This window comes from Anomalospiza imberbis, chromosome 2, assembly GCF_031753505.1.
Source record: "Anomalospiza imberbis isolate Cuckoo-Finch-1a 21T00152 chromosome 2, ASM3175350v1, whole genome shotgun sequence".
Classification (NCBI taxonomy): Eukaryota; Metazoa; Chordata; class Aves; order Passeriformes; family Viduidae; genus Anomalospiza; species Anomalospiza imberbis.
The window spans coordinates 106,309,519-106,323,774 of record NC_089682.1 but is presented as its reverse complement, the minus strand read 5'-3'; the positions used below and the strand labels follow the sequence as shown (position 1 = coordinate 106,323,774).

General features: G+C 36.7%; 1 protein-coding gene across 1 annotated transcript in view; it reads left to right on the top strand.

Annotated features, from left to right (window-relative positions):
• The window catches only part of ABCC4 (ATP binding cassette subfamily C member 4 (PEL blood group)), a 137,377-nt gene that overhangs the window by 44,958 nt on the left and 78,163 nt on the right, over nt 1-14,256 (top strand). Inside the window, exons 16-19 of the mRNA XM_068182456.1 lie at nt 1,320-1,460; nt 2,837-2,874; nt 3,184-3,284; nt 6,170-6,316. Of these exons, the coding sequence (XP_068038557.1) occupies nt 1,320-1,460; nt 2,837-2,874; nt 3,184-3,284; nt 6,170-6,316 (427 nt within the window). The remainder of the gene's footprint in view (nt 1-1,319; nt 1,461-2,836; nt 2,875-3,183; nt 3,285-6,169; nt 6,317-14,256) is intronic.

Below are 14,256 nucleotides of genomic sequence, written 5' to 3'. Positions count from 1 at the left end.
TGGTCTGCCCAGTGCAAAAGCAGCCCTAAAGTTTCTGTACCAGAGGTTGCCTTCTGCTGGTGTGTTTGCATTCACATCAAACAGTGCAGGCTCCCTGTAACCCTGCTAGGCTTGTGCTAGCACTGCATCTCTGGGACAAGCAATCCCTGTATGTCCCTGATGATTGTCACCTCTATGCTGTGGGTATATATTATCTCTATTTCTTCTCTATGATGAAAAGCAGTGAGATTTAAAAAAGAAAAAAAAAAAAGCTATGGACTTTTTAATGCCTTTTTGAAGAATGGTTTTATGCTCCAAAGCAGTAAACTTACATATATATTAATGCCCCCGTGGCAATTCCAGTCTTAAAGTCTCTTAAATTTGTGGAGGTGTACCAAACTTCTTAGCAGCATTGAGACTGTTGGATGGGAATGGAGAGAAGTGGGAACATGAGGTGGCTGGAGAAACAAAAAGCAAATATAGGCTTCTCACCTTTTATGGGTTAGTAGGTTGGATTTCTCTTTTCACGTCTGTCAGGTCTCTTGATTCCACTGCTCTTGTACAGCCATGTCTTGTGGCAACAAAATCAACTGCTACAAGTCCACTGAACTGACACTAGTTTTTATATTGTATATGTTTTAAAAAATAAAAATCCTGATTTTAATTTGTATAGTTCTTTAACCTTCTTTACTCCATCATTTTTTACACCATTTATCATTTTTTCCTTCTCTGTTTTTTAATGTTCCCCATCCATTGTTTGCTTACTATGACTTCCCATTTGTCATTTTACTTGTTTTCCCTATTAACAGATGCTTTGTTGGTATTTATAAAGAGATGATTAGAACTTTATGGATAATTTGTAAGTCTTGGGTATATGTTGGTTGATTTTGGTATATACTTGTAGAAGAGTATTTAATTTAAATGCTTTTCTGGATAGGAAACGTTGCCCACATTTGCATTCTGAAAACAGAATCTTCCCCAAGTAAAGATCTTAATTTCTGAAGCTGTTATGAGTGAATGTAGTATATAAGAAAAGAAGAGCCTGGATAGTGGTCAGAGTAAATATTTCTGGCCATATATGAAATTGTATTATATTTGGTGAGCCAATGCCAAATAAAGTCCTTGAAGTGTTGCTTTGCAGAGTAGATTTTTCAGTATTAGTGCACTGAGACTGATGTTTTTTGTCATAGCTATAGTTCAATATTTAAAGTTTTTATGTGCATAATCACTTTATCTCCTTGTTTCATTGTTTGCTAATTCTTAACCATGACTTTCAAGTGCCTTAGTCTGAATCTGTGACTACAAGGCTGATGGGGTTTATTCTGTGGACTTTCTTTCAGGGTGAAAATGCACTGGCAGCAGTGCCAGAGGAGAGTCGCCATGAGGGAAAAATAAACTTTAAAGTTTACAGAAAATACTTCACTGCAGGAGCAAACTACTTTGTGATTTTTATACTCTTGTTATTTAATATTTTGGCACAGGTGAGTTGTTGGAAGCCACGAATAATATTGAATGTGTTTTGGGTTTATGAGGTTTTTCTGCTCCCCTTTTTTTTTTAAATACAGTGCATACTTGTTGCTGTAAGGTTTAATCTAAAATGTTTGGGTGTTCTTTAATAATTTTGTAGTGTACCCAAGTGTCAGCATGGAATTTTTGGTACAGCATTGAAAGGTCTTGCACTGATCCTTATCCCAACAATTTTAATAATTGTTAAAATAAAATAATTGTTTTGATGACACTAAAATAATTTTTTATGATGACATGGCACAAAAATTATAAGCCAGTGTACTTTGTTTAGAAAGATAAGAAAATCATAAGGTGTATAGGTGTTTAACAAACCTAAGCAGTTTCCAGTTGAGGAGGGTAAAGAGATGTACTGGGTGTAGGAGGACAGAGCCTGACAGAAGTGTTCAAAGAAAAGCTCACCTGTTGGTAAGTGCAGATTATGTGAAAAGTTTAGGTGGAGGGTCACTGTTTAGCAGAATGAGAAAGTGAGGAAGAGCATAGGCAAATATTTTGTATGATGCAGACTGTAGTAGGTATGCAAAAGATTTTTTTAAACAAGGAAAGTTATTTACAAACTTACTGAAAGCAATGGTGAGCTGAGGAAGCTGAGTCAGGTCACCTTATTACCTTTTTCTCTGTTTCTTGCTGAGAAAGTTTAAATTCATTTCATGGAAATTATTCTTCTTGGCTGTAAAAAAATAGTCTATATATTTTAACATCTTACTTCTTGCTTGTCCTTGAATTGAGTCTGTTGGAAAGATAGCTAAGCAAGATCAGATCTCTGTAGTTGTAGCCCACAACTTCAAATTCACATGAACAGAAGTGTATTTTGAGATAATGGCCCTGTTACATGTTTGTCATCACCTTTTGTCATAGAAGGGAGGTGGCAGAAGGAGTTTTTCCCTCCCTCTCCTCTCTCATCCTCCTTCAACCCTGTTTCTGGTAATTATCTCCTGTAAACACAAATTTCTGGACTGGTAACATCAGAAAGTTTGTTAATCAAAAAAGCATTTTGGAATATCTCTTGTAGCAAATTTAGGAACGGAGAAAATTAGTTCTTTAATGTTCAATTAACATACATTAGGAAGAGCTACTATATTTTGTTTGCTAAAGTGTATTGCTTTCCTTTAGTTTGCTAACATGTAAGGTAATTTAAGGTAACTTCTTTCTTTGTAGAGCACCTTCTAATGTGCTTGGCAAATTGCTGCTAGTCTTGAAAGACTGGATGGCATACTTTTCTGAATATGTGCTGTTTTCCCAGAGAGCTTGAAAGAATAGCAAGGAAATTTAATTTTCTAATTTTTTTTTTAATTCTGTAAGATGATTCTTGTATTTGCTTCTTTTGCTCAAGGTGGCCTATGTGGTCCAGGACTGGTGGCTTTCTTACTGGTAAGTTGGTGATAATAAGTGGCTGGTTGTTTCTGCCTTTTCAGTCAAGTGCTGTTAGTTTGTTGAAAGGGAATGGAACCTGTTCTAGAATAGTTCAGATCTTCCTCTGATTTTCACTTCTTTTTTAGGGGAAAAAAATTTAAACCTTATGCTAAGTGTAGACTGTAATTGCATTTATTCATGTTGTGATGCATAACAGCATCGATAGATGAGATCATTTGGACTAAAGATTTCAGCTAAAGAGTTGAATCTAGAAACAGCTAAATGCACTTATTTGATGATGGTTATCTTCTGTGTGCATTTCTACAGGGCAAATCATCAAGAAAAGTTGAATCTCACAACAAATGGAAATAATGGAACAAATAAGCCTGACTGTCTAGACCTTAACTTCTTTTTGGGAATTTATGCAGGTAATTGCACATGCACATGTGTGTGTGTGTGTGTCTAAGAACTATTTATTAACTGATAGAGAGTTTTGAGTGGTGCAGAGCAATGTGTGGGGTGATTTCTAGCAGTAAGCAATGTCTTAACAGATTAGAAGCCTGAATCTTGCTTTCTGATTAAATAGATTGCAATAAATAAAATAAATCTGACAAAATAAATAGGTTGAATGCAGCATCTTTAATTGCTTTGCCTGGATTTTGGAAAGTAAATCAGGAATTGAGTATCTGAAAAATCAGTCACATTAAGGTTGTGGCTATTGTCTGTATATTAGAAAGTCATTGAGCTAAATCTTTAGTCTTTATATGGATGGCAAGAGGGATTAGAAGTGGATCTTTGTTCTGTGCTGTTCTAAAACTTGGCATGGCCACATTTCTTCTGAAGTGCCGTAGCAAAAGAAAAAGCTTTTAAAAGGCATCCTAGATGGGTATGCAAAGCAGGTTGTTAAAAAACATTTCAATATATTTCAATAGGTAGCATTATGCTTCTGAATATTCAGAAAAGGGCGTTGATCCTTGCATTCAGGCATCCAAACATCTTGAAAAACTGCTCTGAGATGTAGTAAAAATTGCCACAGAAGAATCATGTGCATGCTCTCAGATTCTGCTATTTAACACTCCTAGTGATGCACAGTTTTGTATGGCATGGTAATTTCTGCATGGAGATGTAAATGACTGGTGTGAGAAAACAGGTGGAATGCCAGAAGAATATGCATTGAATGTATTCAGAAACATCTCCATGGGTGAGAGAATAGGTGCAGGATTTTTTGTTTAGTTTGTTTTCTGGAATCCACGTGATCTAAGTGGCTGACAGAAAACATTGTGTTTGACCTGGAAAGGAACAATTTAGGAACCAGATGAACTTGGCTCTTATTTTCTCTGTGTAATGTCTTATTTTGTGAAGCGTTCCAGTGGACTGCACAGTATGATTAAATGTGGCAAATTTCACTTTCTCTGACCAGATAACCTAAACCACATTAGTGAAAATTTTATCCTTTGTGGAATATTTTGCTCTAGATAGCAGAACAACAAAAGCTATTGAAACATTTAGATGACTTAGTGAGATATTTGCAATGGTTGAACAGACAGCATTGACTTACCTACACAAAATTGTAAGTGAAGTTGACAAAGTTATTAAAAGGTAGTACATTTTACATGAAATACATAATAATCCAACTTACCTTTTTCTATAATCTCTTAAACAGTATAAAACAATTTAACATTTTTATTTTTGATTCTCAATGTTTGGAAAAACAAACCCACTGTAGTAGTTTCTTCTTAGTCCTTGTTGCTTCTGTGAAACAAAGATTTTGAAGAGTAAAATTGCTGTTAATAGGGAACACTGCTGGTCAGAACTGAGGTACCAATTCCACACCTCTTCTATAGGGCAAGCATACAAAGAGCCCTTGTTTCTCTCATACTGAGGTTCTGAGCCCAGGGAAAACAAAGAGACAGACCAAGTGAAGGATTTGGAAGCATGTGTTGTTTCTCCTTCTCCCCAGCCATTAGGTCTGCTCAGGTGTTTTGTTCTGGGAGGGTTGTACCAACAGCTTCCAGGCCTGAGTACAGCTGTACGGAAATGTGGGGTTTCCAGGATGTGCTCCCTCTCCTCGTGTCACTCCCACAGACTGCTGTTGGGAATGGGCTGTGCCACAGCCTCCTGCTTCATGCCTCTCCTGCTCCCTTTTTGCATGATCCAGCTTTCCTCTTTGGGTCTGTGCAGTTACTCTTGGAAAACTTGTCTTCTCCTACTCATGCTAGTCGTCATCTTTTTTTTTTCTTGAAAACAGCACCTCACAGAATGTGAGCAATAAACTGCAAGCAGACAAATGAAATGTGATGATACTTTTTTTTGCTCCCTGGGAGTATGCAGAAGGGATAGCTTAACCATGTCACATAATTTAAAACCTCCCACTTTCCCACTGTTACTATAGCTGTTCTTGAATTGTGTATGATTTTAACCTTCCTTGAGAATAGGCAAGGTTTTCTGTTGATAGTTGGGGTCTAACTTCAGCATGTCCTCAAGACCTGAAGTAGCTATGCTGATTTTTCTGTAGCAGATCACGTGGATTTCTGCTAAATGTAAGGTTTAGATCTTCACTGCTCACTGTTATTGACGGGGAATTTGGGCAGCCACATTGGAGATTATGCACAACAAACAGAGCAACAGCAATCTCATTATTTATTTCAGTTTTTTGCCCTGTAACACCACTGCCTTGTAAGCAGAGTTGTGCCCAGAAGAGAAACAGAGTCTGCACACCAGTTTCTTAGAAGGACTGTTTCTTCATGTGGCATAATGAATGCACCTTACATAGTGTGAAAGACACATAATTTCAATTATATTTGGTGTGTTTTACAAGGGGAAGAATGGCATGAGTGGTTTGGGCTGATGGGGAGTAACTCAAGGTTGTGTCTAAATAGCCATGTATATATTACTTGTTTAATACCTGCTGGCAAGTGTTGAATCTTCACAGTGACCTGTGCAAGCCACAATTATACATGGCACTGCAAAATGAATTTTTTAATAATGCCATTATACAGAAAGTTTCAATACACATTTATCTCATGGGTTAACAGACATTTCCTACATTTCTATGAAGTACCAGTTCTTTCAAACAGAAAAAGAGAAATGGATTAAATTAATTCTGTGATAATAACTGAAGCTAATGACAAATGTATCTTTGTTCTGCACTCAGTTTGAGTCCCCCTAAGCTTAAGTTTGGATTCTTGCTATATGCAGAAGTCCAGAGAATTTGATTTTAGTGCAATTTTATTTTTAAATTTTTTTTTTCTTCTGAAAGATTCATAGCTTTTTGGTGGCTCTATTCATGTTTTGGTTTTTTTCTTTATTTCAGGTTTAACAGTGGCTACAATACTATTTGGCATAATAAGAAGTCTTCTGGTGTTTCAAGTTCTTGTCAATTCTGGTCAGAATTTGCACAACAAAATGTTTCAATCAATTTTGAAAGCTCCTGTCTTGTTTTTTGACAGAAATCCTATAGGTAAGCTTATTGTAAAAAAAAACAAAACCAAAAAACCCCTCAATATTTAATGTATCTCCTTGATTGCACAAATTGTTCCATTTCTGGACAATTACAATTTGATGGTATTTTTGCACTTCTGTTGGATTCTTTTGCTTCTTTTACTTAGACTCTCTAAATCTAAATTTTGACTTAAACGCTTCAGATTTAGCAGTGTAGTCCTTTTCAGTTTCAAACTCAAGACTGCTGTGTGATGGTTCATCTTACTGTCTTTAAATGCAGCTTACAGAGCAATGAATTAGCTGTAGCTCTGGTGCTGTACCTTGACCTGTATTTGCACTGCTGTATTTTCACCTGTATTTGCACCTCTGTTTTCCGATGCAGTTTCACAGGGAGTCTCCCATGTGCTGAATGTGTATGAATGCATTTTGTAAAACTGTGGTCCAGATCCTTATGTTCTTCCAAAGAAAGGCGAGAGAAGCTGGAGCAGAGTGAAGAGAGTGGGGAAGTGGGTGGTACTGGTTGACTAGCCAAAGGTTTCTCTTTTACATGAGAAAGAGGAACCTGATGGTCTTCACTCCCTTGGAAAAAAATAGGCATGGGCTTGTTCTCATAGCATCAGGAAGCATTTAATTGTAAGGATATATAGGGATGGCTTTAGTGTTTCAGAGAAAGTAGCAATATTTTCAGGGAATAAATACTTGTGGAGAAAAGGTTCATGTCCATGGTATGATGAATGAAATGTGTACAATGTAATCTTAAAGAACACCCCTACAACTGCAAAAGGTTAGGGCTTTGTTACATGGCTTGCTTGTGCTGTGAGTGTGTGGAAATGTAAATTCAAGGCCACTGCAAAGGATTAGAAGGGAAGCTCAGGAAATGGGTTAGTGGTGAGCTAGTAAGAGCACATGCATGAGAAGAAATCCTAGTGGTGATGTGTCAGGGGTTTTCCTCTTCTCCCTCGTGTATGTGTGCGCAGCAAACGCAGTAACTTTATTTTTGAGGGAATACATAGTGATCTTGTAAGAATGCCCATAAATCTGGCTCATAATAACAAACTAAGAGAGAAAGCATCAGCAGCAATGTAGAGCTAACATCAGTTTGCGTTGTAACACTGTGAAGCTCTAATTAGCAATCTAATTTCTAATTCTTTAAATCTGCCTGTCACTAGTATTCACACAGTGTTGTGAATTGATGTGTGTTTCTGTTAATCAACAGATATTTTATAATAGAGGATTAACTTCAGGATGCATGTGTTTCTTTCCCTTCATCTTTCTTTTGGTCAGGGTGGCATGCAAAAGTACTGCTGTTCTAATCTCTGCATTTTTTGAGAAAGGAAAAAAGAAAAGAAAAAAGATGACACATGAGACAATGTTGTTGTTCAGAATCACAGCATTTATCAGTTCTGAAATCTGTTTGTAATATCTGTATTTCATTATCTGATTTACATGGGTTTTTTACTGCTTATTTATCTTTTAGAACTTCACATGCTATTTCTTGCATTGAGGAGGGATGTATTTTTTCCCCTTTTTAAAAATATGCCTATGAAAGACATACTAAAAATAAATAGAAATTATTAAATGTGCCTTTTTCTAGGGTTGTGATTGTAATAGCTAAGCCAAACTATTAGAACCTTATTAGCAAAGCTGATACTGCAATGTCAGATCTGTCATTTAAGCATCCAGCATATTCTCAGTATTAGTGTGAGGTCTCTAAGACCTCAGCAGAAGCAGTTGCTGAACTGAATTTTGCTGTTTTATTTATCAAAAAATAATCAGTAATTAAAAAATGCCACGGCTAGTATTTTTAACACATAGTGATCTGTGTTCCAGAGTTGAGTAGGTAACTTAAATAAACAGACATCCCAAGCTCTTGCTAGTTCTTATTGGGAAAGCAGAGTAATGAAGAGCATCAGGGAGTCGACATTAGGAAATGGAAATGCGTGGTGAATCATGACATGTCTGTCAGCTCCCAACAGTGTAGATCCAATCAGTCTTGGTGAATAAATGAGACGACTTATTTCTAAAAAAATGGTGCATTGTGAATCAGTTTAGGCATAAGCCCAAGATCTCTCTTTACAGATTGCATTAGCAATATGTAGGGAGGGGAAGGTTGTAAAGGGAATAGTAACAAGCATTTTACCCAGACGATAGAAGAATGTCAATGTATTTTTGGAATCTGGATTACATAGCAGAGAGATAAAAGAAGTAAAAGGATCCCTCTCCTGTCTCTCTTTCCAGCCAAAAATATTTGTATGTATACAAATTTCACCTTTCAGTTCAGCATAGGTCAAAAAGACTTAAACGTTACTGCATATTTTACACTGGAAGAACCTTGTTAATAAATTACTGTCTCTTGTTCCTTCATAAGTGGTTAGGCTAACCCTACTGAGCTGATAATCCTAAGTGACCAAAGTGCATTGTCTTACCCAGCATTCAAAAAAAAATTGCCATTTATTTATGACAGAAATTCAAATTTATCAGCAGCTATCTCTACTGCATCACTTACACAGCTATTGTGAAAGCCTCATGGGTAGTTGAAGTGTTAGTATTTTGGGTTTTATTACGTCTGACTTATCTGCATTTGTTCATAAAACTTTTTTTTTTTTTTTGAGTGTAGAATTTGGCTCTCTGGAAACTTCCTTTGCTTTTCTACCCATATTCCAGTAAGGGAATGATATGAATGTCAAAGTATCTGTAAAGGAGGAAGATGTGGACATTTTCTATTTCATAGTGAATGCTTTATATATTGCTCTTCACATGTCACTTGCAGGAATAAGAAGGAGTTGATTCCTGTGCATGTCTAGCACAAGAGGGCAGCATGATCTGTTTTATCCCAGTCGAGCATTACAGAGGCTTCTTAGAAGGATAACAAAATTCATCTCTAATGTTTTTAGAGATGATATTTGAGGAGTGAATTTTCAACCTCTCTGCTGAGCAATAGTACTGTGGTTCCATTCAGTTATCTTAATTATCTGCAAGAACAGTATTTTCCCCTGATCTTTTACACAATAAGCTTTTCAGCTTCATATAGTGCTGAGTTCAGGAACTTTTTTTGTTTTGGCAAAAGTGGCCAAAAAGTCAGATAACCCTCTAGAGCCAGAAGAGTACCACCAGGAAGACCTTCTTAAGCCATTATTACTTTAATTTCTTTTTCAATATGTTTGTAACATTTCAAAACACATTTGTTATAAAGCTTCATTGTTACATGAAAGGGACCTGGACTTCAGCAGCAAAGACTTGATTTGGGACTTGCCTCTTTTGAAATTAGTTTTGTATTGAATAGGATAGAGGATCGTACTTTTGACAAGCTTCAGGATTTGATTCAAGATTACTTGCTTAGCTTGTAAGAGAATTGTTATTTTCTGGGATTTAGGGACACAGATTAGAGAAGTCATGCTAATGTGTAACTGCATAATTTTCAGTTATGGTGGTTCTAGTATAAATTCTATGTAATTTTGAATTGCATTGAATATAGGAAGCTGAAACCTCTGCTGCTTTGCTGATGGGTACTGTAAGAAGGAATGAATGATATGCATTAATTTGTTCAGATAAAATAGAAATCTCTTTCCCTTCTAGAAAATCTGCCTGAAATTTAAATTTAATCAGAATCACTACACAAGTTCAGCTTTTTTTTTTTTTCCTAATTGGATCTCCCCAGACTCTTGGTTCTGACAGTTATAGGAGGAAAAGAATTATTTTGGCAGAAATATTTACAGCATTTCTGGCCTTCTTAGAAATGGGAAGCACTGAATTGTATGATGGTTGTCCTTGACCTGTTAAATTAACACTTTTTTTTCCCACAAATGTTTTGTGGAAGCACTGAATAAACATTGATCCCTTTGGGTGCTTACCTAAACTTTGAGATTTGACTAGGTTATAGAGAGAAATACTCTTTTTTGGTTTTGACAGCCAGAAATGACACGCTGAACTGCTAGCAAATAGCAGCACATGAAAGCAAACTCCAAATATAAAAAGATTAAAATGTGAAAGAAAACTGTTGTTATAATGAAGTTTGTTTTTCTTTAAGGCATCATAAGGATTTTAATTATGGTGTTCATAAGTCAAGTGCTGAAACACTTATAATTTGACAGAGAAAGTTTCTTTATAGGATTAAAAGCCTGTTCATCAATGCACAAATGACTATCTGCATTTTATCTGACAGAAGTGTCAAATGGGCAATGTTGTTACAGTGTTTCAACCATATAATATTTGCAACGAATATGGTATTTCAGCAGTCTGAAAATTACAATGCTGATAATGAGGTTGTTAAATTATACTTTATCAGATGGATAGTGAAACTGCTCTAGTTAGTGTACATTAATGTATGCTTGTTCGTACAAGTGATTCTGCTGAACAAGTAGCATGTTTAAACAAGAAATACTGGTCTTAAACTGTGTGATTTACAGTAGGTGGTGTTTTGGCATATCATGCAGTTAACAAGGCAAAGCTTCATGTTAAAATACTTCGTTTGTAGTCTCATTCGTCAGTGATATAAATATTCAATAGCAATGCCAGGAAATGTATTGTATTCCTGTTTGACTCAATGACTCAATTGCTTTCTTTCTTTTTTTTTTTTTTTTTTTTTTGGAAACAAGATCTGTCCTATCTTTCTGATGCAGTTTTCAGATATATACTTGTGGTCAAGATGAATTCTGCAAGATTGTGAAAAACTGTACCAGCTCCTTTGACAGCTTTCACATTCTCTTAAGCTAATACAAAAAAATACATTGTCCTTAAAGCAGCAGAGGCTTTGTTTTCAACTCTCTGTGCCAAGCTCTAAAGTACATTCACATGTGCACAGGTTTGTTAGTTTACGTTGAAAAAGAAGTCCCTATAGGACAGCCTTTTGTTGTAAAATAAAAACACAGATTCTCTCTTCCGTGTTGGTAATCACTTGCATTTGTTGTTATTAAGATGGCAACACAATGGGTTCCATCAATCATCAAGATCCTTAACAACCACACAACGTTGTAAATATTATGTTTGGGTGTTTGAGTGGAACAGCTCGTCACTGAAGTAGGTGTGGTAATTAAAACCTGTTAGGTTGCTACATGTGATAAAGAAAAAAACCTTTAATGTTTTTTTCATATAACAATGGCGATATGTACTTTACATCTTATCAGGGTGTGATTATAAATGATATTTTATGGGAGTTGCTCATTTACTCTTAGTATTATCATGGCTTTGTTAAGAGTTTAAATAGTCTTATGCTTCCATGTGTTTTATCACCATTATGGTTCTGTCAAGAGCCTTATGAAGTTGATTGCTATAGGAGTAGTCTTTAAAGTCAGTAAATGGCACTCTGGAGTTATGTGTACATTTATTATCTATTAGCGTAACTCGAGTCAACTCTGTCCTATTCTTTTCTGCAAAAATAATTGAATGAAACTTTGCCATAAACCGATGAGACAAGCCCATTACATTTTCAGTTCACCGAGTCACAGCCAACCCCATTTATGCCTAATATGGGAGATAAAATTAAAAGCTTTACGGAAAAGCTGTTTGTAGGAGGGGATGAGACATTATTTGATAGAGAAATAGCATGAAGCTTGCACTGACAGCCACTTCCAAGTGCAGCCTCTTGCTTCCCCGGCACAAGATTCGCGTCCCTTCGTAGGGATTTTCTATCTTCTTCACATTAAGATCCCCTGGTGGGGAAAGCAGCCTGCTGTGAAACTCATTTCTGACCATATGCTGACCTACCCAGATACTGCAAAGTCTAGTGTTTTCATTTACTGAAGCAGCTACAGAGAGAGCTGCTCTCGCCCCACCTCAGCTGAGCAAAAAGGAGGCATGGAATGTCAAGCAAGACAGGGAAGCCTAATTAAAAATACTGGCTTTAGAAGATTGCACAGAAACTGTTCAGAGACATCCCTTTCCTGCAAATGTATCTGGAAAATAAAAATGAAATTTTGTTTTAGTCTTGCATAGTTGACATGCTGTTTTGGGGAGATTTGTGGCAATGGGGAGCTAAATGTTGGTTGGAGACACTCGAAAACAGAGGGAAAGACTGCTGTAATATTGATGAAAAATTGCAAGGGGCTTAAAAAGAGGGACCAGCTGAGGTGATGCAGCTACAAATAAGCTTTTAGAGATAATCCAAAATGGAGAATTTTTTGTTTGTTTGTTTTGATAATAACTATTTTAAATATGTACCTTTTTTTGCTGTTTTTAATCTGTTTATAAATTGTGGAATGCTGCTACAACTGCTGTGGATAGTGGGGACTGGAGGTGCCACACGGATAGAATGTCCTCTCTTGCTGTTCATGGATGCCTGTTTTAGATGGGAAATGAACATCTCTGAGAAATGAGGAGAAACTTACCAAAACTCTCTTCATTCAACCTTGGAATAAGGCATAAGCATTTCCAAAAATAAATTACTTTGGAGAAGAGCTGGGCAGGGATGATGAATAGCCAGGTGGTGAGACCACATAAATGGAATGTGGTAAAGGCAGTCCAGCTCCTCTCCCCCTCTGGTTCAGTGTGGGCTTTGAACATGTGGATCCCCCATCCCGGGTGACAGCCATGCACATCGAGCACTTGGCTGTGCCATAGCCTTCCACTGCTGTCCCTTATGGACACACAGACAAAGTTAGACCACTGTGGTGTTTGCAGAAAAACTAGCCCACTTTGATGGGATGTTCTGGGGGGTTTTTTGTTTAATCTGAGTAGCTGGAAATTAAAATGAAACAAATACTATCACAGTGCAAACTCATTTCATTAGCACTGTTCTGCTTTATGCTGCACGGAATTCTTTCTCCCAGACGATCCTAGGTAATCTGCACTGCAGCATCTGGGTGAATTAATTACTTGGGGTCTCTTTCTTTTTTTTTTTTTTTTTTTTTTTTTCTTTCAGATTGCCAGCATCTTGCAGATTATGCAACAAGTGAAGATTAGTTTGTGCCTGTGGTGATCTTGTAGAGTGTTTGGAAACAAAAGGCACTTCTCGATCCAAAATTAAAATTTTAGTGTAGAAAAGAATGGCTGTTGTATGTGAATCTGCCTGTTTTGGGAATCCAGACTAAAGCCCAAAGAATAGAAATAACAGCAGAAGCAGAGGTATTGAATCAAACTTGACTTCAGTGTGTTGTTCAGTTAAAAAAATACAAACGTAAAGTTATTTAGAAATAGTACAATACAGCATTGCTTGCTGTCTTCCACCCTGTTTTCCCCAGTTAATTTTTTTCCTTCATCAACACCATTAGGTACTTTGTCTGGGGCTTTTTATTATGTATGCAGGTGAACACATATGCAGAACCTCCTTCAGGTTATGATTTTTGATGTCATTTTATGGAAGATAATGTTTCATTTGGAGAGGGCAACATTATTACAAGCTGTATATGTTGATAGCTACCAGTCTTAAGAGAGCTTTTCAAAGTATTCTAAAATAGCATCAAGCATATGAAGAACATTTTTTTGTTTGTTTGTTTTATTAGTTAGTGGACAATAGCCCTATAATTAGAGTGGTAGTATTTAATGGACATTAATTATTGCTTGTGGCTATACTGACCTTGAGGTAGGTAGCTTGAAACTGGAAACTGCACGTTCATTTTTGTTTGGGGTTTGTTGTAATGTTCATTTAAATTTGGGCTCTTGTTGAACATTTTCTCAGGTGATTCTTATTTGCATACTTAGTTGCCATAGCTTTTGATTTCGACTTGAGCCGAATATTTAGTTGTGGTGCTGCCAAAGGGAGGTTGTAGAGTGAGGAGGTTTCTGAAAAATCATGGATAGGCTGGGGCTGCCTTAACTATTACTCACCTAATGCTGGGTAGGAAGTTGTATTCACAGAGCCAGCAGGCAAAGCAAGCTGCTGTATGGCAGAAAGGTGGCAGAGTCTTCATTCTCAGCTGTTTGATTCAGAGTAGAGTGCCTTTTGTGCTCAGGAGGTGGTTTTGGTTTTGTGTTTGTCTTTGCCCTGTTGTAAAAGACTTACAAATTTCTTTTGACCTGTTTGGC